This window comes from Myotis daubentonii, chromosome 14 (genome assembly GCF_963259705.1).
Source record: "Myotis daubentonii chromosome 14, mMyoDau2.1, whole genome shotgun sequence".
Classification (NCBI taxonomy): Eukaryota; Metazoa; Chordata; class Mammalia; order Chiroptera; family Vespertilionidae; genus Myotis; species Myotis daubentonii.
This window is the reverse complement of record NC_081853.1, coordinates 4,993,023-5,016,952: the sequence shown is the minus strand read 5'-3', so window position 1 is coordinate 5,016,952 and position 23,930 is coordinate 4,993,023. Positions and strand designations below refer to the sequence as shown.

General features: G+C 46.4%; 1 protein-coding gene across 4 annotated transcripts in view; it reads right to left on the bottom strand.

Moving 5' to 3' along the window:
* Positions 1-403: 403 nt before the first annotated feature.
* Positions 404-23,930, bottom strand: part of EOGT (EGF domain specific O-linked N-acetylglucosamine transferase) — a 55,987-nt gene continuing 32,460 nt past the window's right edge. For 2 of the 4 annotated variants that reach the window (XM_059663013.1, XM_059663014.1), the window contains exons 13-16: positions 18,791-18,852; positions 7,944-8,063; positions 3,853-3,955; positions 404-3,293 (exon numbers count right to left, since the gene is read on the bottom strand). In XM_059663013.1, coding sequence (XP_059518996.1) covers positions 3,147-3,293; positions 3,853-3,955; positions 7,944-8,063; positions 18,791-18,852 — 432 coding nt within the window. In that variant the 3' untranslated portion in view covers positions 404-3,146. Of the gene's footprint in view, positions 3,294-3,852; positions 3,956-7,757; positions 7,839-7,943; positions 8,064-18,790; positions 18,853-23,930 lie in introns of those variants that run through there. The other 2 variants (XM_059663015.1, XM_059663017.1) reach the window with 2 other exon arrangements.

Below are 23,930 nucleotides of genomic sequence, written 5' to 3'. Positions count from 1 at the left end.
GGTGTGGATCGTGAGCCCCCAATAAACCTGCACACACAGCTCCGTCCCAGAGGCAGCCTTCCAGAGAGCTGGACCGAAGACATCCCTCTGGTTATCCCACCATAGCGCTCGAGTGCCGTCCAGTCAGATTACCCTCGAGGGCAAGCGCGGGACAGTGAGGGCCTTCCCCTCCTCTCCCAGCCCGGAGCCCAGCACAGCAGGGCCCTCAGGAGCTGCTCGTCTGCACTGAGTGAGCACGTGGGGGGCGGAATGCAAGGCGTGGACTCAGCCTGGGGTCTTCAGGGAAGTCCCTTGAACAGCTTCCGCTTTTCTTCCACAGGAAAATGGCAACAATTCTTAGGTCATCCTTGCAAGGATTATGCAATACAACATTTGTGAAAGCATCCTATAATAAGCGGCTAAATAAATGTGAGGTATAATTTTTATTTAAACTGAATTCTCCATCAGCAAGCTACTTAATTTTTATAATCTAGACCTGGTGGATTGCCAAAAAGCAAGCATGTAACATTCAGACACAGAAGACCTTGAAAATGGTCTGCTACTGAAATAAAATATATGAAAATTTATTCCAAAGCCATACCCCAAATCCCCAAATGTATAAACTATGAAATGCATCTCTTTTAAAGACTTAGTAAAAAGAGCAGTCTTGACATTGTAAATTTTATAACATTTGAAAGCTTCTTTTGCTACCGTAAAAGTCTGATAAAAGTTATTCCATAGTGTCAAATGTACTTTGTTTATATAAAACATACTCTTTAAATATAGAATATTCAAATATTATAGTTTTATTATAAAATTGTTCTCAATTTCTGAAATTCTCACGTCTATTACTAGCAAATAAATAGCATCACATTTCCACACGCTTCTTAAAATGAGGTAAGAAGATAACTTTCCCGATGTTTATGTCTCTGACTAAAAGTGCGACCCTGCCAACTTGGGACCCTGCAGAAACCACAGCAGCAATTCCCTCACTGAAAACTCATGTTGTCATTCTTTTCACACAATCTCAAGAGCCAAATCAAAGCTACTGCTACAGCCGCGCACCGTTTGCAGATGTTTTAATAAATATTCCTAACCTCTAGGAGACTGTTCCTAAGCCTTTAAAGCGGGGGCAGCAGGCTCGCTCTTAGCTGGTTTGGGTCGCTCGGTCACGCCCTGTGGCGCGTTTTCCTTTTCTTCAATAACTCTAAAATGTAAAAGAGTTCTTAGCTCTGCTGGAATCTGCTAATTTTTAAAAGTCGACTTTAAAAAACAGAAGTCACCAGCCTCTAAATTAGGCAAGTCAGTTGCTAATAAAATGTAAACACCACATTTTGCAGTAAGAGAAGCCCATGATTGTTTACTGCAAAAGCAAGCGATAAACAGTCAGAAATGAGTCCCATTCCGATGGGCTGCACTTCAGACATGCTCTTCCTTCGACAGCACTTCCCAAGGCTTCTTGGCATTTGAAATGGACGATGCACACGTGTCTTTTTATAGGAAAGACTCTCCATGGGGCTCATCGGAAGTTTGCACTAATACTGGACACGGTTTCTCCCGGGAGAGGGTGGGGCACGCACACAGGCCTGCGGCTGCAATGCCCACGCCAGAGGCCAGGGCTGGACAGACCAGGGCTGGACAGACGTGCTCCCCAGCAAGGAGCCGTGCGAGCCCGCTGGAGGTCCCAGGCAGTCCTAGAGAACCTGCTGATGTGCGTTCATCACAGGCAGTGCGTCGTGGGAAGCCTGATTTGCATGAAATATGTGACTAGAAATTAGCACAGCCGCAGGATTCATCCAGGCCCTTGGCGCCTATGACCTGCAGGCGACCGAAGAGAGACAGCAGGGAACCAGTGCGGGCGCTGGGCTCGGACAGAGTGAAGAGACAGCAGGGAACCCGTGCGGGCGCTGGGCTCGGACAGAGTGAAGAGACAGCAGGGAACCAGTGCGGGCGCTGGGCTCGGACAGAGTGAAGAGACAGCAGGGAACCCGTGCGGGCGCTGGGCTCGGACAGAGTGAAGAGACAGCAGGGAACCAGTGCGGGCGCTGGGCTCGGACAGAGTGAAGAGACAGCAGGGAACCAGTGCGGGCGCTGGGCTCGGACAGAGTGAAGAGACAGCAGGGAACCCATGCGGGCGCTGGGCTCGGACAGAGTGAAGAGACAGCAGGGAACCCGTGCGGGCGCTGGGCTCGGACAGAGTGAAGAGACAGCAGGGAACCCGTGCGGGCGCTGGGCTCGGACAGAGTGAAGCTGATCTGCTTACAGCACATTCATCTGCAGGTGCATCCTATGGCCCAGCACTGAGACTCGTGCCTGTGTGGGGAGGGCTGTAAGGAGTGTGAGTGTGAATGTGTGTGAGTGGAGTGTGGGGGGTGTGTGTGCATGTGGGGGTGTAAGTGTGGGTGTGTGAGTGTGTGTAGGTGTGTGTGAGAGTGGGTGTATGGGTGTGTGTAGGTGTGTGTGAGTAGGTGTGTGTGGGTGTGCATGTGTGTGTATGTGGTTGTGAGTGGGGATGTGTGTGAGTGCATGGGGTGTGGGTGTGTGTATGAATGCAACTATGTGTGAGTGGTGGGTGTGAGTGTAGGTGTAAGTGTGGGTGTGAGTAGGTGTGTGGGTGTATGTGTGTGTGTGTAGGTGTGTGGGTGTATGTGTGGGTGTGAGGGTGGATGTGTGTAAGTGTGTCTGTGAGTAGGTGTGTGGGTGTATGTGTGGGTGTGAGGGTGCATGTGTGTAAGTGTGTGTGTAAGTATGTGGGTGTATGTGTGGGTGTGAGGGGTGGATGTGTGTGGGTGCTGCATGCTTCCCTTTCCTACCACAAGCAGTGCTATGAATAAATTATGACAAATAAAGGCCATGGTGAATTTACTCCGACATCATAACCAAGTGGAGCCTCTAGAATGAACCACCCTGAGGTGGCCCACAGAACCAGTTAGAGATTCTGACGCTGAGAAGTTGAGTGCTTGGATCCCCGAAGAAGACAGCTCAATCCCTCAGCGAGCCATGGCCAGTTTTTGAACTCAAAAAGTCATTTCAGTACAAAAAGAGGATCTTGACAAAGAGCAGTGACACAAGTGTCACAGGAAACAGCGGAAAGCCCACAGGCAGAGCCCTGAGGCTGGTCTGAGAGGCTGGAGGGGCTGGAGGGCGCCCCCTGCAGACAGCCGCAGTCACAGCTCGTCTCGTCTGCTCCTCCATGGCCACTTCGGGTGTCGCGATACGTGCTCTGCAGCCTGCAGGACAAGGTCCATAAACTCTTCGACGTCGAAGGAGTAGTTGGTAAACTTCGGATGTTCCCCCAGAGTGGGGTGGTGGCCCTGGAAAACCAAACCAAAACACAGGTCTGTAAGTCAGAGGATGTGGTTTTCTGAACAGGAAAAATTACTTTACTTTGGCCGAAGCAACTGTGTTAATTCGCGCTCTCCCTCGGAAGTCAGCAAATAGTTTGTGGTAAAGTCCACAGAACACACATTTCAGCTCTGTGGACCGCAGCCTCAGTCACGGTGACTCCACTCTGCCATGGAAGGGCACAAGCAGCCAGACAGCACATACACAGAGGGCACGCTGTGTCCCAATAAAACTGTATTCGTAAAAACAGGTGGGGGGCCAGATTTGGCCTGCTGGTCTCCGGTCCACTGATCCCTCTGAGATGCAACTGTATAGCCCTTTCTAGGCCCCAATTTCATGAAATTTTCTTATTAACATTAAAGATACCAAGTGAATACCCTCTTCCTCCGATTTGCAAATATGAGATACAACTCAGTATTCCAGAGAACAACTTTCCTTTGAAGCTCAGCGATAGCTTTTCACATTCATAACTACACACTTCACACGAACTGAAAAGCAAAAGCAGGGGAGCTTCGCCGTTGCACTTGCCTTGTCCTGAGGAAAGACTTTGTTCTGCCTGCGCCAGGTGACGTAGTGGACGCCGCGGAGCCGGGCCAGGTCCAGGTAGCAGCGCTGGTCTCCACAGTTGTACCTGAGCCGGGCAGCCACACGTGAGGCTTGGCTGCAGTGGTGCCCGGCCCACAGTTCTCTGGGAAAAAACGCACCTCCAAACAGGTTCTCGCAAAGGTCATGTGCACCGTGAACAAGACTGAGGGAGGCTACAGTGGGCAGCCCAGGCGTACAGGGGTCAGCACGTGAAACAGTTTATTCTGTATTCTCATTTATTAATTATTATATTCATTGCCATATGAACAACAGTAAACCTACTTTTGCCCCACCCTGTACTTTTAAAATATTCTCATAACTAGATTACCTTAACTTTTAAAAAACAGAATGGAATGGAGACAGACTTTTATCAACAGGGCTGACCAAGAATTCCATATTCTCATAATACCCGTCTCTGCAGGCATGGCCGTGGCCTTGGGGCAGGTAACACTTCCAAGGTCACAGAGCCAGCGAAGCCAGGGCAAGTCCAAGGCCTGGGCTGCCTCAGTGACCCTCTCTTTCCTCCCGTCCCCTCCTCTTCCCTCCCCCCTCTGTCTCTAAGAGAAACGAAGACAGATCAAATCCACAATCATCTGGCTGTTTCTCTAATGTGTGTATTTTTTACGTCTTGCGTGGTGTGGAAGTTCCTGGCACCTTTCTAAACAGTCATCTGTTTAAATAGTGAGTCAGCTCATTTTTATAGTGAAACCACACAATCAGGACAGGAGACGGACAGATGAGGCGGGTGTGGAACTCTCCTGGGAGAGACGGCATGTCTCCACACCAGCTGCAGGGGCAGAGCACAGGGACCAGAATGTCCACCCTGACCCTCAAGGTCTGTGCGAGCAGTGAGCCTGTGGGAGGCAGGGAGCACACAGGAGCAGGAAACCCGCAGGAGGCAGGGAGCACACAGGAGCACGGAGCAGGGAGCACACAGGAGCAGGAAACCCGCAGGAGGCAGAGAGCACACAGGAGCACGGAGCAGGGAGCACAAAGGAGCAGGAAACCCGCAGGAGGCAGGGAGCACATGGAAACAGGAAGCAGGGAGCAGGGAGCACACAGGAGCAGGGAACACATGGGAGCAGGGAGCACACAGGAGACAGGGCACAGGGAACGTGCAGAAGCAGGGAGCACATGGGAGCAGGAAGCAGGGAGCACACAAGAGTCAGGGAGCAGGGAACCTGCAGGAGCAGGGAACACATGGGAACAGGGAGCAGGGAGCACATGGGAACAGGGAGCAGGGAGCACATGGGAGCAGGAAGCAGGGAGCACACAAGAGTCAGGGAACAGGGAACCTGCAGAAGCAGGGAGCACATGCGAACAGGGAGCAGGGAGCACATGGGAACAGGGAGCAGGGAACCTGCAGGAGCAGGGAGCACATGGGAACAGGGAGCAGGGAGCCCATGGGAGCAGGGAGCACATGGGAGCAGGGAGCACATGGGAGCAGGGAGCACACAGGAGGCAGGGCACAGGGAACCTGCAGGAGCAGGGAGCACATGGGAACAGGGAGCAGGGAACCTGCAGAAGAGGGAGCACGTGGGGGCAGGAAACACATGGGAGCACATGGGAACAGGGAACCTACAGGAGCAGGGAACACATGGGAACAGGGAGCACATGGGAGCTCGCAGGAGCAGGGCTTGTGCTGGAGCTGATTCTTCATGAGATGCACAGGCTTTCACACTCTCATGCTTTAAAAATCGTGGTAGGAAACACATACATAAAATGTATCACTTTAGCCATTCAGGTGTGCAGTTCAGTAGCAGTAAGGACATTCACATTATTGTGTAAGCAACTTCCAGAACTTCCAGCTTCAAACGCACACGATTTAACACTGACTCCTCCTGGGCCCCAGCCCTTGGCACCCACCTACTTTCTGTCTCTGCGAATATGACCCTCTAGGGACCTCATGTAAGTGAAGTCAGTATCTGTCCTCCTGTGACTGGCTTACTTCACTTCAGATAATGTCCTCCAGGTCCAGCCATGTGGGCATGTGATGAGATTTCCTTCCTTGTCAGGATGAGTCATATTCCACTGCGTGCCCAGCCCACATTCTGTAACCCACCCATCCCCTGGTGGACGTGTGGGTGGCTTCCACATCTGGGCTCCTGTGCACATGGGTGTGCAACACACAGCTTCTCTCGCAGCACACTGATCACGCCCAGTGTCAGCAACGCCCAGTTGGAGAGGCACAGGGGAGTGAACCCCGAGAAAGAAACCATATTCAACAATAAATGGGATTGTTTTTTTACTTTCTCTTTCCAAGAGTCCATTATTAGTGTATAAAAATGCCACCCATTTCTGGATATTCATTTTGTATCCTGCTACTCTGCCATATTCATTTATTAGATGCAGTAGTTTTTTGGTGGAATTTTTGGGATTTTCTATGTATAATATCATGTCATCTGTGAATAAGGACAGTTTTACTTCCTCCTTTCCAATTTGGATGCCTTTTATGTCTTCTTGTCTGATTGCTGTGACAGGACTTCCTATATTACGTTGAATCAGAGTGGTAAAAGCAGACATCCCTGTCTTGTTCCTGATCTTAAGGGAAATGGTTTTAGTTTTTGCCCATTGAGTATAATGTTGGCTGTAGGTTTTTCTTAACCAAAAAGGTAAAAGACCTGTTCCTATTAAACTACCAATGGCATCTTTTACAGATTAAGAACAAATATTCCAAAACTGTATATGGAACCCCAAAAGACACCGAATAGCTTTAGCAATCTTGAGAAAGAAGAACAAAGTAGGAGGGATCAAAATACAGAATATCAAGTTATACTACACAGTCACTGTAATCAAAACAGCCTGGTACTGGCACAAGAACAGGCATAGAGGTCAATGGAACAGAACAGAGTCCAGAATTCAACTCATGGCAATATGGGCAATTAATATTTGGCAAAAGACCACTGGAATCCCATTTCTAAGAATATATCCCAAGAAGTCAGAAACCCCCATCAGAAAGGGTATATGCATATGTTCATAGCAGCACAATTTACAATAGCTAGGATTTGGAAACAGCCTAAGTGCCATCAGCAGATGAGTGGATTAAAAAATGGTGGTACATCTACACAATGGAATACTACACTGCTGTAAAAAAGAAAGAACTCTTACCTTTCGCAACAGCATGGATGGACCAGAGAGCATTATGCTAAGTGAAATAAGCCAGTCGGAGAAAGATACATATCATATGACCTCACTCATTTGTGGAATATAATGAACAAAAGTAGATCCAAAGACACAGAAGCATCAAACAGACTGTCGAATCTCAGAGGGAAGACAGGGGAGGGGGAGTGTCTAAGAGATCAACCAAAGCACTTGTATGCATGCATATAAGCAATACCAATGGACACAGATAGTAGAGGGATAAGGGCATGTGCTGGGGGTTGGGAGTAGCTGGGGAGAGGTCAATGGGGGGAAAAGGAGACATATGTAATACTTTAAACAATAAAGAATTTAAATTAAAAAATATATATTTGGCAAAAGAAGCAACAGCATACAATGGAGTAAATGGTGCTGGGAAAATTGGACAGATACATGCAAAAAAAATGCAACTAGACCACCAACTTACACCATACACAAAAATAAACTCAAAGTGGATAAAAGACTTAAATATAAGTCACAAAACCATAAAAATCCCTTACCCTTTGAGACAGCATGGAGGGACCTGGAGAGTGTTATGCTAAGTGAAATAAGTCAACCAGAGAAAAACGAGTATCATATGATCTCACTCGCATGTGGAGTCTAATGAACACAATAAACTGAAGAACACAGATCCAGAGACATAGAAGCATGGGACAGACTGACGATTCTCAGAGGGAAGGGGCAGGGCGGGAAGAGGTGGTTTGCTTGCTAAGTGAAATGGCAGGCTGCAGCCTTCTCATTTTTAGTATTAGGTCTTTTTTCTTTCCAAATGCCGATAGGGTGTGACTTCCCTGGAAGGATTAAGTGCTTAGCCTTTGGGTGCGCTGAGCGGAAGTCTCGGCACGCATAAAGAGTATCATGAGCCGCGGCAATGTAAAACCGCGCCAAGTACTTACAGTTCAAATACAGCAGCCCAGTCCGGAAGGAAAAGCAAATGGGTAAGACCAGCTCCATGCATTCCAATAAATATATCCGTGTTATGGGTGATCCTTAGCTGATCTAAAAACCCAAGTTCCCTGTGAACATACAGAAGACAGATGGAAAGAACAAAGTATTAAGTCCAGCTGAGCTCATGACCCATAGTAACAATTTTTATACAAGTGTCTTTCCCAATTTAATTCACATTCCACCGTGATCTTTTTGCCAATTTCAAGCCTTACTCCAGTATTTAATAACTTAATGAGTCAATAATTTTACATTTTTCCCAAGTAAACACTCTTTAAAAACTTAAATGCATTTTTCTTAGAAGGAACCTTTTATAGCTGTCGTGAGGGGAAAACTAATAACACAGGCCATAAGCAAAATTGTAAAAATAGATATAATCAGCCCTAGCTGGTTTGGCTCAGTGGATAGAGCATTGGCCTGCGGACTGAAGGGTCCTGGGTTTGATTCCAGTCAAGGGCACATGTCCAAGTTGCAGGCTCGATCCCCAGTAGGGGGAGTGCAGGAGGCAGCTGGTCAATGATTCTCTCTCATCATTGATGTTTCTATATCTCTCTTCCTCTCTGAAATAAAAATATATTTTAAAAAAAATAGATATAATCAAACTAAAAAGCATTATTCAAAGCAAGGTAGTTATCATTGCAAGGCAACCCTCTAAGCCCATCTGCCTGCTCTCGATGAAAAAGAGAAATTAAGGAAGGTTGAAGAGATGTCTGGGACACCAGCACAAACTGAATGAAGACTATTCCCTGGTGATAAAGGAGTTTTAGCAGGAAAGTGATTCCTCCTGAGTGAGCTGACTTATTCTAAAGAACTAAAATGGTCCCAATACCACTGAGCATTTTCTTGCCTTTGCAACAGACAAATCCACAATTTTACGCACGTTAGGGCTGTAAAAGTGTCCTTTGAATTCAAGACGCTGCAAGATACAAAACTCTGAACTAAAAGCAATGCCAAGAGATTAAAAATGGCTGCGGAGTAAGTGGATGCTGCATGGACATGCTCCCAGGACCAAACTGGAATTACAGCTAAAATACAGAAAAACTTCCTGAATAATCAATGGAAGACTCGCTAGAGAGAACCCTGATAACTGAGAACAGAAAGCGGAGACCACATAGAGACTGGTAGGAGGGGCGGAGGCACAAAAAGGATGGCCAGGCTCCCACAGACAGCAACTGAAGTTCCGGAGAGATATCTCAGCTGTGGGGGATTCCCACTGAGAACTCTGGGATCTAATCCCCAAGTTGGCCCCCCATCAGAGAGCACCAGATCTGAGAAGGGTACCCACATAACATCTGGCTGTGAAAAGCAGGATTGCTGCCTACCAGCAGGGAGAGACAGCTGGAAATCCAGGCACCTTCTTAAAGGGCCAATGCACAAAATTTCCTGTGGAGCCACCCACCTTGTGCTCCGGCAGAGGGAGGGCAGAGTGGACTGTAGCTGCATGAGTAGAATCCAAGATTGGGGGTTGTAGGGTTAAAGCTCAGAAGGCAGACACCCCAGTTTCCTTTGCTGAGTCATTCCCTCACATTGCAGAGGTCATCTTTCTCACACAGACATTTTCTATAGAGGCGACCTTGCCTGAGGGGAAGACAGCTGATCCACCCTATTGGAAAACACCTTGTCCCGCCATACTGGAGGTTCTGATGCCCATTAAGAGACTGAGAATAACAATTAGCCTCCAGGGAGAAGCAATTGCCCCACCCTGTTGAAAAAAACTCTCACCACACCTGTGGACAACTGCTTGAGGGCAATTCAAGACGGAACCCTATCAGTCTGTAGGCAGTCTGTCTCAGGAAACTTTGAGTCTTTGCCTGGTCTAATCAGTAGAAATAGCATTTGACACTATCCTGCACTAGTAATGCAGAGGTGTAGCAGATCTACCTAAAACATAGTCACAAACTGAAACGAGCAGCCAAAATGAGAAGACAAAGAAACAACCCCCAAATGAAAGAACAAGAGAATTCTCCAGAAGAAGAGATAAATGAAATGGAGATAAGAAATTTATCTGGGCCCTAACCATTGTGGCTCAGTGGATAGAGCATCAGCCTGCAGACTGAAGAGTGCCACGTTTGATTCCGGTCAAGGGCATGTACCTTGGTTGCGGGCACATCCCCAGTAGGGGGTGCACAGGAGGCAGCTGATCGATTTTTCTCTCTCATAGATGTTTCTAACTCTCTATCCCTCTACCTTCTTCTCTGTAAAAAAAAAAAAAAAAAAAAAAAAAAAAAAAAAAAAAAAAAAATCAATAAAATACATTTTTTTAAAAAGAAATTAATTTATCTAGGCCTAGCTGGTTTGGCTCAGTGGATAGAGTGTCAGCCTGTGGACTGAAGGGTACCAGGTTCAATTCTGGTCAAGGGCATATGCCTGGTGTGCTGGCTCAATCCCCAGTAGGGGGCATTCAGGAGGCAGCTGATCAATGATTCTCTCTCATCATTGATGTTTGTCTCTCTCTCTCTCTCCCTTTCTCTCTGAAATCAATAAAAATGTATTTATTAAAAAAAAGAAATGTATCTGATATAGAGTTCAGAATAATGATGGTAAAATACTCAACAGCATGAGAAAAGATATAGTAACTATGAAAACAGAAATAAAGAATGACATAGCACAAGCTGATCCATGATTCTCTTTCATCATGTCTCTATCTCTTTCCCCCTTTCCCTTCCTCTCTGAAATCAATAAAAATATATATTTTTAAAAAAGAATGACATAGCACAAATAAAGAACACATTGGAAGGAGATTAGGGGAAGCTGAGAATCGAATCAGTAAATTATAAGACAAGGTTGGCCCTAGCTGGTGTGGCTCAGTGAATAGAATGTCAGCCTGCAGACCAAAGGGTCTCAGGTTCGATTCTGGTCAAGGGCACGTACCTTGGTTGCAGGCTCCACCCCGGCCCAGGCCCTGGTCAGGGCACAACCAATCAATGTGTTTCTCTCACATCAATGTTTCTTTCTGTCTTTCCCTCTCTCTTCCACTCTCTCTAAAAGATCAATGGAAAAATATCCTCAGGTGGATTAACAGCAACAATAAAAAAGAAGAAGAGAGGGTTGAAAAACATCACTCAATCAGAAAACCAAAAAGAAAAAACAATTACAAAAAAGGAGGACAGCTTAAGGGAGCTGTGGGACAATGTGAAACATAACAATATTTGAATAGCAGGTATGCTAGAAGAGGCAGAAAGAGAGAAAGGAAGAGAGAGCATGTTTGAAGAAAGAATGGCAAAAAATTTCCCTAACCTGGTAAAAGAAAAAGTCACACAAGTCCAAAAGGCACAGAACCCCAAGCAAAAAGAACCCAGACAGGCCCACACCCAGACACATCATAATTAAAAATGCCAAAAATTAAAGACAAAGAGAGAATCTTAAAGGCAGCAAGAGAAAAGCAAACTCTTACTTACAAAAGAGCTCCCATAAGGCTGACAACTGATTACTTATCAGAAACTCTACTAGCCAGAAGGGAATGGCATGAAGTACTCAAGGTAATGGAAAACAAGGATCTGAAGCCAAGATTACTATATCCAGCAAGGCTATCATTCAAAATAGACGGTCAAATAAAGAGCTTCCCAGACAAAAAAAAAAAAGGCTAAAGGAGTACATCACCACCAAGCCAGCATTACAAGAAATACTAAAGGGACTGCTGTAATGAGAAGAAGAAAAAGAGAGAGAAACCTAGGCATACAGAATTAAAATGCCAATAAATAAGTACCTATCAATAATAACCTTAAATGTAAATGAATTAAATGCTCCAATCAAAAGACAGAGGGTAGCTGAATGGATACAAAAACATGACCTAACTATATGCTGTCTATAAAAGACCCACCTCAGAACAAAAGACACAAACAGGATGAGAGTGAAGGGATGAAAAACACTTTCCATGTAAATGGAAAAGAAAAAAAAGCTGGAATAGCAATACTCATATCTGACAAAATAGATTTCAAAATGAAGGCCATCACAAGAGATAACAAAGGTAACTACATAATACTATAAGGATCGATCCAACAAGAGGATATAACCCTGGTAAACTTTAATGCACCCAATATAGGAGCATCCAAATATATTTTAAAAAGCTTCTAGAGATGTCAAGGGAGAGATTGACAGCAATATAATCATAGCAGGGGACTTTAATACCCTACTGATATCATTGATAAATCTTCTAGACAAAAAATCAAGAAGGAAACAGCAATCCTAAATAACACTCTAGATCAGATGGAACTAATTGACATCTTCAGAACATTTTACCCCAAAGCTATGGAATATACATTCTTGAGTGCACATGGGACATTTTCAAACACAGACTATATGTCAGGACACAAGCTAAGTCTCTACAAATTCAAGAAGATTGCAATCATATCAAGCATCCTCTCAGACCACAATAGCATAAAATTAGAAGTCATCTACAATAAAAATGCTCAAAAACAATCAAATACATGGAGACTAAATAGCATGCTATTAAACAATGAATGGTTTACCAAAGAGATCAAAGGAGAAAAAATAAAATCCTTGAAAAAAATGAAAATGAACACACAACAATCCAAAAATCCATGGGACACAGTAAAAGCAGTTCTGAGAGGGAAGTTTGTAGCACTACAGGCCTACAAGAAAGGAGAGGAGAGGGGAGGGGAGGGGAGGGGAGGAAGAAAGGTAATAAGTTATCTAACACTACAACTTAAAGAATTAGAAAGAGGGAGAACCAAGATGGCGGCATGGGTTAACGCCGGGGTTTGCTGCTTTGAACAACTACTTCAAAAGTGAAACCAGGGGGCGGAAGGGACATCACCCAGAACCACGGGAACACTGGCTGAGTGGAAGTCCTACAGCTGGGAGGAAGGAGAAACGCACACGGACACTCAGAGGAGGTGCAGTGCTGAAGTCAAATTCTGAGGTGCGGAGTGCGCGGAGCGGGCTGGCGGCGGAGGGCGTGGTTGTTGTTTTCAATCGGGAGGGAGTCGCAGACTCTGAGCACCAGACCCGGGCGAGTCTTTGGGGACCCAGACTCAAACGGGAGAAGCGGGACTGTCTGGCTTCGGTCAGAGCGAGTGCAGCTTTCTCTCCCAGCTTTGCAGCGGGTGCTGGGACTCAGAGAGGCAGAGCCCCTGGGGACAGGACTGAGAGCCGCCATAACTGCTCTCTCCTGCCCACCCTGTTGATCCTGTGCGACCCGCCCTGCCCAAGCCCTGCACAGAGGCATTTGCCGGATAGCTTCAGGCAAAGGCTAGATTAGCACCTCCCTAGAGGACAGAAGTTCTCTCACTGCTGACACAGCTGATTCTCATAGCCACTTGGCCTGGAGGTCAAACCCTCCCTGGAATTAGCTACAACAATCAAGATTTAACTATAAGGCTGCGAACAAAGACCACTAGGGGGTGCACCAAGGAAGCATAACAAAATGCGGAGACAAAGAAACAGGACAAAATTGTCAATGGAAGATATAGAGTTCAGAACCACACTTTTAAGGTCTCTCAAGAACTGTTTAGAAGCTGCCGATAAACTTAATGAGATCTACACGAAAACTAATAAGACCCTCGATCTTATATTGGGGAACCAACTAGAAATTAAGCACACACGGACTGAAATAACGAATATTATACAGACGCCCGACAGCAGACCAGAGGAGCGCAAGAATCAAGTCAATGATTTGAAATGCGAGGAAGCAAAAAACATCCAACCGGAAAAGCAAAATGAAAAAAGAATCCAAAAATGCGAGGATAGTGTAAGGAGCCTCTGGGACAGCTTCAAGCGTACCAACATCAGAATTATAGGGGTGCCAGAAGATGAGAGAGAGCAAGATATTGAAAACCTATTTGAAGAAATAATGACAGAAAACTTCCCCCACCTGGTGAAAGAAATGGACTTACAGGTCCAAGAAGCGCGGAGAACCCCAAACAAAAGGAATCCAGGGAGGACCACACCAAGACACATCATAATTAAAATGCCAAGAGCAAAAGATAAAGACAGAATCTTAAAAACAGCAAGAGAAAGAAACTCAGTTACCTGCAAGGGAGTGCCCATACGACTGTCAGCTGATTTCTCAACAGAAACTTTGCAGGCCAGAAGGGAGTGGCAAGAAATATTCAAAGTGATGAATACCAAGAACCTACAACCAAGATTACTTTATCCAGCAAAGCTATCATTCAGAATTGAAGGTCAGATAAAGAGCTTCACAGATAAGGAAAAGCTAAAGGAGTTCATCACCACCAAACCAGGATTATATGAAATGCTGAAAGGTATCCTTTAAGAAGAGGAGGAGGAAGAAAAAGGTAAAGATACAAATTATGAACAACAAATATGCATCTATCAACAAGTGAATCTAAGAATCAAGTGAATAAATAATCTGATGAACAGAATGAACTGTTGATTATAATAGAATCAGGGACATAGAAAGGGAATGGACTGACTATTCTTGGGGGGGAAAGGGGTGTGGGAGATGTGGGAAGAGACTGGACAAAAATTGTGCACCTATGGATGAGGACAGTGGGTGGGGAGTGAGGGCGGAGGGTGGGGCGGGAACTGGGAGGAGGGGAGTTATGGGGGGAAAAAAAAGAGGAACAAATGTAATAATCTGAACAATAAAGATTTAATTTAAAAAAAAAGAATTAGAAAGAGAACAATAAGAAAAGCCCAGAGTAAGTAGAAAGATCAGTGAGGAAATAAATGACACAGAGTCTGAAAAAAAAAGAAAAAATATAAAAGGTCAATAAAACCAAGAGCTGGTTCTTCAAAAGGATAAACAAGATTGATAAACGTCTAGCCAGGCTTACCAGGAAACAAAGAAAGGACCCAAATAAACAAAATACAAAAGAGGTGAAGTAACAACTGACCCCACAGAAATACAAAAGATCGTAAAAAAAATACTATGAATGACTTTATTCCAACAAATGGGACAACCTAGAGGAAATGGAAAGAATCCTAGAAAAATACAACCTTCCAAAACTCAATCAGGAAGAACCAGAAAACCTGAATAGGCCAAAAACTACTGATGAAATTGAAGCAGTAATAAAAATAATTCCCAACAAACAAAAGCCTTAGTCCAAACAGTTTCACAGGAGAGTTTTACCAAATATTAAAAGAACTAACACCTATCCTCCTCAAACTATTCCAAAAATTCAAGAGTAAGGAATACTTCCAAATTCTTTCAGTGAGGCTAGCATTACCTTAATTCCCAAACCAGATAAAGACATGACAAAGAAAGAGAACTACAGGCCAATATCCCTCATGAACACAGACACTAATATCCTCAACAAAATATTAGCAAATCAGATCTAGCAATATATTAAAAAGATCGTATACCATGACCAAGTGGGATTTATTCTGGGGATGCAAGGCTGGTACAATATCTACAAATCAAGAAATGTGATACAGCACATAAACAGATTGCAGGACAAAAATCATATGATCATATCAATTGATGCAGAAAAAGCATTTGACAAAATCCAACACCCTTTCTTGATAAAAACTCTTAGCAAAGTGGGAAGAGAGGGATCAGAGCTCAACCTAATAAAAGTCATATATGACAAACCTATAGCCAACATCATATTCAATGGGCAAAAACTAAAACCATTTCCCCTAAGAACGGGAACAAGACAGGGATGCCCACTCTCACTACTCTGTGCAACATAGTACTGGAAGTCCTAGCCATAGCAATCAGACGAGAAGAAATAAAAGGCATCCAAATTGGAAAAGAGGAAGTAAAACTCTCAGTCACAGATGTCATGATACTGTACATAAAAAACCCTAAAGACTCCATAAAAAAATACTAGATTTAATAAATGAATTCAGAACAAATGAAAATATAGCAGGACACAAAATTAACACCCAGAAATCATAGCATTTTTATATACCAACTAGAGGCCCAGTGCACAAAATTCGTGCGGGGGGGGGGGGGGACGTCCCTCAGCCCGGCCTTCACCCCCTCACAATCTGGGACCCCTCAGCAGATGTCCAACTGCTGGTTTAGGCCCAATCCCGCAGATCGGGCTTAAACCAGCAGTCAGACATCCCTCTCGCAATCTGGGACCGTTGGCTCCTAACCGCTCACCTGCCTGACTGCCTGATTGCCCCTAACCCCTCTACCTGGCTGCCTGATCACCCCTAACCACTCACCTGCCTGCCTGATCACCCCTAACCAATTGCCTGCCTGCCTGATAGCCCCTAACCACCCTGCCTGCCTGCCTGATCACCCCTAACTGCTCACCTGCCTGCCTGATCGCCCCTAACCACTTGCCTGCCTGCCTGATAGCCCCTAACCACCCTGCCTGTTTTCTGATCGCCCCAACTGCTCGTCTGCCTGCCTGTCTGATCGCCCCAACTGCTCATCTGACTGCCTGCCTGATCGCCCCTAACCACTCACCTGCCTGCCTGATTTCCCCTAACTGCTCACGTGCCTGCCTGATCACCCCTAACTGCTCACCTGCCTGCCTGATCACACCTAACCGCCTCTGCCTCAGTCCCTGCCGCCATGATGTCTGGAATGACATCTGGAAGGTTGTTCAGCTGGCTGGTCTAATTAGCATATTATGCTTTTATTATTATAATGAACGCTAAGAAAGAGAAACTAAAAAGAACATCCCATTTGCCATTGCAACAAAAAAATTAAGATACTTAGGAATAACGTTAACCAAGGAGGTAAACAACCTGTACTCGGAAAACTACAGAAAGTTGAAAAAAGAGATAGAGAAAGATATAAACAAGTGGAAGAATATACCATCTTCATTGACTGGAAGAATTAACATCAATATAATGTCCATACTACCCAAAGCAATCTACAAATTTACTGCAATCCCCATTAAAATACCAATGGCATATTTCACAGACCTAGTACAAACTCTCCAAAAGTTCATATGGAACCATAAAAGACCCTGAATAGCTGCAGCAATCTTTAGAAAGAAGAACAAAGTTGGAGAGATCACAATACCAGATATCAAGCTATATTATAAAGCCACTGTGCTCATAACAGCCTGGTACTCGTATAAGAACAGGCATATAGATCACTGGAAAAGAACAGAGAACCCAGAAATCGACCCAAGCCACTAGTCTCAATTAATCTTTGACAAAGGAGGCAAGAGCATACAATGCAGTCAAAACAGTCTCTTCAATAAATGGTGTTGGGAAAATTGGACAGATACATACAAAAAAATGAAACTAGACCACCAACTTATACCATATACAAGAATAAACTCAAAATGGATAAAGGACTTAACCGTAAGACGGGAAACCATAAAAATCTTAGAAGAATCCACAGGCAGCAAAATATCTTTACCGATACAGCTCCTAGGACAATGGAAACTAAGGAGAAAATAAACAAATGGGACTACATCAAAATAAAAAGCTTCTGCACAGCAAAAGAAACCATCAACAGAACAACAAGAAAGCCCACTGCATGGGAGAACATATTTGCCAATGTTATAGCTGATAAGGGCCTAATCTCCAAAATTTATAGGGAACTAATACAACTTAGCAAAAGGAAGTTAAACAATCCAATAAAAAAAATGGGCAAAGGACCTAAATTGACACTTTTCGAAAGTGGACACACAGAAGGCCAAGAGACATATGAAAACATGCTCAAAGTCACTAATCATCCGATAGATGCAAATCTGAATGATGAGATACCATCGCAACCTGTCAAATGGCCATCATCAACAAATCAACAAATGACAAGTGCTGGGGGGGATGCGGAGAAAAAGGAACCCTCATGCACTGCTGGTGGGAATACAGGCTGGTGCAGCCACTGTGGAAAACAGTATGGAGTTTCCTCAAAAAATTAAAAATGGAACTCCCATTTGACCCAGTAATCCCACTTCTAGGAATATATCCCAATAAATCAGAAACACCAATCAGAAAGGACATATGCACCCCTATGTTCATAGCAGCACAATTTACAATAGCTAAGATTTGGAAACAGCCTAAGTGCCCATCAGCAGATGAGTGGATTAAGGAACTGTGGTACATCTACACAATGGAATACTACGCTGCTGTAAAAAAGAACTGTTACCATTCACCACAGCATGGATGGACATGGAGAGCCTTATGCTAAGCAAAATAAGCCAGGCAGAGAAAGAGAAATGTCACATGATCTCACTCATATATGGAATCTAATGAACCACATAAACTGATGAATAAAAATAAACCTAGTGCCCTGGCTGGTTTAGCTCAGTGGATAGAGCATTGACCTGTGGCCTGAAGGGTCCCAGGTTTGATTTCGGTCTAAGGGCACGTGCCTAGGTTGTTGGCTCGATCCCCAGTAGGGGGTACACAGGAGGCAGTCAATCAATGATTCTCTCTCATCATTGATGTTTCTCTCTCTCTCTCCCTCTCCTTTCCTCTCTGAAATCAATAAAAATATATTTTTTAAAAAAATAGACCCAGAGACACAGAAGCATGAACAGACTGTTGAAAATCAGAGGGAAGGTGGGGTCAGTGGGTGGAAAGAGCTCAACCAATGAACTTGTTTGCATATATTCATAACCCATGGACACAGACAATTTGGTGGTGAGGGCCTTGGGCGGGGGGGACGGGAGTGGGCTGCAAGAGGATAATGGGGGGGAAAGGGAGGCCTATGTAATACTTTCAACAATAAAGATTTTTAAAAAGAAAGAAAGAGAAATGAGATAGTAAGGTAGCAATATGAGGCCCGGAACAGCGCAGAGCACTCGTCCTGTGCCCATCTCACCTGCCCACCTCACTCCCTGCTGGCCTCTGCTGCCCCTACCAGCCTAGAGGCCAGCACTCCAGTCTGAAACCCTCCTCTCCCCCCGACGCATCCAAGCAGACACCAGCTCTGCCCAGGGTGCTGGTCACTTACTTATATTTGTAATCGACAATCTGGACTTCAAATGTGGAGACTGTTTTCAGTGCGTTCACGAGCTGCGAAAGCAACAGAAACATGTGAAATTTCTTTTCCTTCCACAGTTTTACTTATATTTGAGTCCTCAATTTCTTCTTTCCCGTATAAAATATTTTTCAGGTACTAAACAGCCTTAGGTCTATTGCTCTAACCTTCACTGAGTTCCTGTGCGGGCTGTGCCCCTGGACACATGACCTCCCTGAGTTCACAGTGGCTGGTTCTGAGGCTGCTCGGACCCGTTCGGGTCAGAGTGCTCGGAGGGAGGCTGGCTGCGTGCCAGCTCTCACTACTACCATTTGCTAGTTTTTCCCTCCAGTTTCAGCCCATAGTTCCTGGGCCCTTACTGGTTCCAGACCTTATGTTAAGAAATTTCTTTCTGAAGATGGCGGCATAGATAAACACCGGGAAATTGTCGCCTCACACAACAATTGAAGAATGCCGCAAGGGTCAGAGCAAACATCGTCCAGAACAACAGGAAGGCTGGCTGAGTGTAATTTCTACAACTAGAAGAAAACAGGGGCACGCTGAGAGCCAGAGGAGCTGCAGAGGTGAAGTGCAGAGGTACGGCGGCGGCTCGCGCGCGCGGAAAGGGGGTGGCGCCTGAGGACGCGGCTGTCTTTTTGAATCACAAGCTCCCAACTGCTCTGAACTCCGGTTCCAGTGGGTCTCTGGGGACCCAGGGCTCATACGGGGAGAGGCTGGTCTGTCAGGCGGCAGCGGGCAAACTTGAGGGCGGCTTTCCCTCAGAGGTGCTTGCAGCCATTACCGGGACACTGAGACGCGCGGCTCCGGGCGCGGAGAATCACCATAGCTGCTTTCACCGCCCTTTGACTCCCTGAGACCCCGCCCCACCCAGGCTGCGGCAGAGGCTTTTGCATGTGAATGTACCTAACTACAGCCCAGCCAGGCAGACCCGGAACTTCCAAGAGAAGGCCCAAGGCCCCGCAGCGGCTTGCATTGCTTCACAGCTGAGCCTCTTCATGGCTCCTGCTGTGTGGCCTCAGGCAGGGGCTGAATTAGCACCTCCTTAGATCCAGGAGCCACTGTACCCAGTGGTCAGAGGGGGACCATTCTTCCGCTTCAGACACAGCTGATTCCCACAGCCAATTGGCCTGGAGGTCAATTCCTCCCAGTGATCCTACAACAACCAAGGCACCAAGAGTGCACCAAGAGTGTCTACCCCAGGTAACTGGGGAGGCTGAGCCACTGGGCCCTACAGGACACCTGGCGCGCAGGGCCACTCTATCAATACAGGGAAGCAGCCAAAATGCGGAGACAAAGAAAAAGGTCACAAATGGCAGAAACGGAGGAAAGCAAACAACTGGATATAGAGTTCAAGGCCACGTTTATAAGGTTTTTCAAGAATTTTATGGAAACCGCCGATAAATTTAATGAATCCCTCAAGGAGTATAGTGAGACCATGGAGGACATGAAAAAGGACCAACTAGAAATTAAGCATACACTGACTGAAATAAAGAATAATTTACAGAGATCCAACAGCAGACAAGAGGATCCCAAGAATCAAGTCAAAGATTTGAAATACAAAGAGACAAAAAATACCCAACCGAAAAAGAAAAAAGAAAAGAGATTCAAAAAATATGAAGATAGTGTAAGGAACCTCTGGGACAACTTCAAGCGTACCAACATCAGAATTATAGGGGTACCAGAAGGACAGAGAGGGCAAGATATTGAAAACCTTTTTGAAGAAATAATGACAGAAAACTTCCCCTACCTGGTGAAAGAAATGGACTTACAAGTCCAGGAAGCGCAGAGAACCCCAAACAAAAGGAATCCAAAGAGGACCACACCAAGACACATCATAATTAAAATGCCAAGAGCAAAAGATAAAGAGAGAATCTTAAAAGCAGCAAGAGAAAGACAGTCAGTTACCTACAAGGGAGTACCCATTCGACTGTCAGCTGATTTCTCAGCAGAAACCATGCAGGCCAGAAGAGAGTGGCAAGAAATATTCCAAGAGATGAATAGCAAGAACCTGCAACCAAGATTACGTTATCCAGCAAAGCTATCATTCAGAATGGAAGATCAGATAAAGAGCTTCACGGATAAGAAAAAGCTAAAGGAGTTCATCACCACCAAACCAGCATTATATGAAATGCTGAAAGGTATTCTTTAAGAAGAGGAAGAAGAAAAAGGAACTCTTACCATTTGCCACAGCATGGATGGAACTGGAGAGCGGATAAATACCACAGGATCTCACTCATTTGTGGAATATAATGAACAACATAAACTGATGAACAAGGACTGATCCAGAGACGGAGAGGCATTGATTGGACTGTCGGGCCTTGGAGGGAAGGTAGGGGAGGGTGGGGGCAAGGGGGAAAGATCAACCAAAGACTTACATGCAGGCATATAGGCCTAACCAATGGACACGGACAACGGGGGGGTGAGGGGATGAGCGGGGGGGGTAGAGGGTACACATATGTAATATCTTAATCAATAAAAAATATTAAAAAAAAAAAAAAGAAATTTCTTTCTATCCGCCTTCACTCCTCCCCAGAGCCTGACTGCTCTGTGCACCTGTACGTGATGCCCCGGAGGCTCAGTGCAGGACGGACTGCGCAGCCCTGCACATCCTTTCCCAGGTCTCACAAGTCCCAGATCCAAAGTTTAAGCCTGGAGTAGGCGGCTCCCCAGAACACGCGTGAACCCTTCACTGTCCCCACGGCACCATTCCAAGGGCCCACATGCCCGGAACCTGAACTCGGGGACCTTTCAGAAGCAAAAGTCCATTTTCCAGGAAGAATCGGTGCTGACACCCCCAAAGTCCCACCGGGCCTGGGTCAGGGACTCAGACCTGAGCCTCACCTCCCGCCTCCTCGCCCAAAGATCTGCCAAAAAGCTTCCATTTTCTCCACAGCTGATGTCATAGCATTGGCTTCTGTGTGGGCGACGGCCCCTCTCGGTGACCATTCAGGTGGCGGCCCCGCTCGGTGACCATTCAGGCGGCAGCCCCGCTCGGTGACCATTCAGGCGGCGGCCCCTCTCGGTGACCATTCAGGCGGCCCCTCTCGGTGACCATTCAGGCGGCCCCGCTCGGTGACCATTCAGGCGGCGGCCCCGCTCGGTGACCTTTTGGGTGGCGGCCCCGCTCGGTGATGGCTTGGGTGGCAGGAGGGGACTGTGGCCTGTGGCCGCCTGCCTGAGGCCCTAGACCCAGCTGGTGGCGCTGGAGGCTGTCTGCCCCGACACTTGCCTCCTCCGTGCTACTTTCTAGTGTCACTTTCGGGAAAAGAAGCAGTGGGTGTCCCCTGGTTGTCTAACGCCTGTCAGGCCTGCGGGTCAGAGCCCTGCCCTTGGGGGGCTCTGAGGCGCTCTAGGGAGCCGAGGGGGCTGCGTCCCCAGCCCTGCGGGCCGTCCTCCCCAAGAGCCTCCACCGGCAGGTGTCTGCGCCAGCGTCTGTGAAGGTGGAGCTCTGCAGCCAGCTCCAGCCGACCACGCGGGCAGGGAGGCGCCCGCAGCAGCCCTCCGTCACCGCCCCGAGCGAGCACGTGCGTGGCCACCCAGGTCGGCCTCCCACTTCGTGGGTGCTGATCCTGGTGGGCAGCAGTGAGTGTGTGTGTGAGTGTATGTGTGTTTCTGTGAGTGTGTGTCTGTGTGTCTAGCTGCGTCACTGTGTGTCTGTGTGTCTATATCTGTATATCTATGACTTTGTGTGTCTGTGTGTGACTGTGTGTCTGTATGGGACTGTGTCTTTGTGTGTGACTGTGTGTCTGTGTATGTGTCTGTGTGTATCTATCTGCGTCACTGTGTGTATGTCTGTGTCTGTATCTGTGTGTCTGTGACTGTGTGTCTGTGTGTGACTATCTGTGTCTTTGTGTGAGACTATGTGTCTGTGTGTGACTGTATGTATGTCTATGTATGTGGATGTATGTTTGTCTCTGTGACTGTATGTGTGCCTGTGTGTGACTGTGTCTGTTTGTATCTATGTGTCACTGTGTCTGTCTGTGTGTCTGTGTGTTTGTGACTGTGTGTGACTGTGTCTCTGTGTCTGTGACTGTATGCATATCTGTATGTGACTGTGTGTCTGTGTCTGTGTGTCTGTGACTGTATGCATATCTGTATGTGACTGTGTGTCTGTCTGTGTCTGTGACTGTAGGTGTGTGTGTGTGTGTGTGTGTGTGTGTCTGTGACTGTAGGTGTGTCTCTGTGTCTGTGTGTGTCTGTCTGTGTGTCTGTGTGTTTGTGACTGTGTGTGTGACTGTGTCTCTGTGTCTGTGACTGTATGCCTATCTGTATGTGACTGTGTGTCTGTCTGTGTCTGTGACTGTATGTGTGTCTCTGTGTCTGTGTGTGTGCACATGTCCCCATCCCCCGCTGAGAAGCATCTCACTCAGCCTGAAGCTCTGCAGTCCTTCAGAAATGGGAGCCCCACATGAATCACCTTGCGAGTGAGATGTTAGCCCTTAGCCTAAGCTACCGACAGTCTGAGGTCTTTTATTGTCACTTTGAGTAAACGGGTAATTTCATATTGTGTCACAGTGATATGTGATCTTTTTGGTCATGTTTGACAGTATTCCCGGGGTCCAGGTTTTTAAAGGAGACTTTTTTTAACCTGGAAATGGCTTTAGGTTATTCCCTATAATGCCTCAAACATTTGTTCTCTCTCCCTATAAAAGAGAAGTTTTAAACTAATTTGGCCTACTTAACATACTAAAATTACATGGGAAGATTTGTCAAATGAAATAATTCTAGTTGCTATCTTGAAACACTAAGTATTACTGTATACATGTTCAAATCTCAGTGGAGGCACGACTCAGGCAATTGAGTGTCCACAAGAAGGGGCTGTGAGGAGCCGCCAGGTGGACACCACAGCAGGCAGCGTGCTCAGCCAGCGCGGGCTGGGCACCGCCTCGGTCCCTCGCCCTGGCCCCTGCCTGGCTCACTGCTGCCAAGCTCCACGCAGGGACCCGAGCTCCACGCAGGGACCCGAGCTCCACACAGGCACCCGAGCTCCACGCAGGCGCCCGAGCTCCACGCAGGCGCCCGAGCTCCACGCAGGGACCCGAGCTCCACACAGGGACCCGAGCTCCACGCAGGCGCCCGAGCTCCACGCAGGGACCCGAGCTCCACGCAGGCG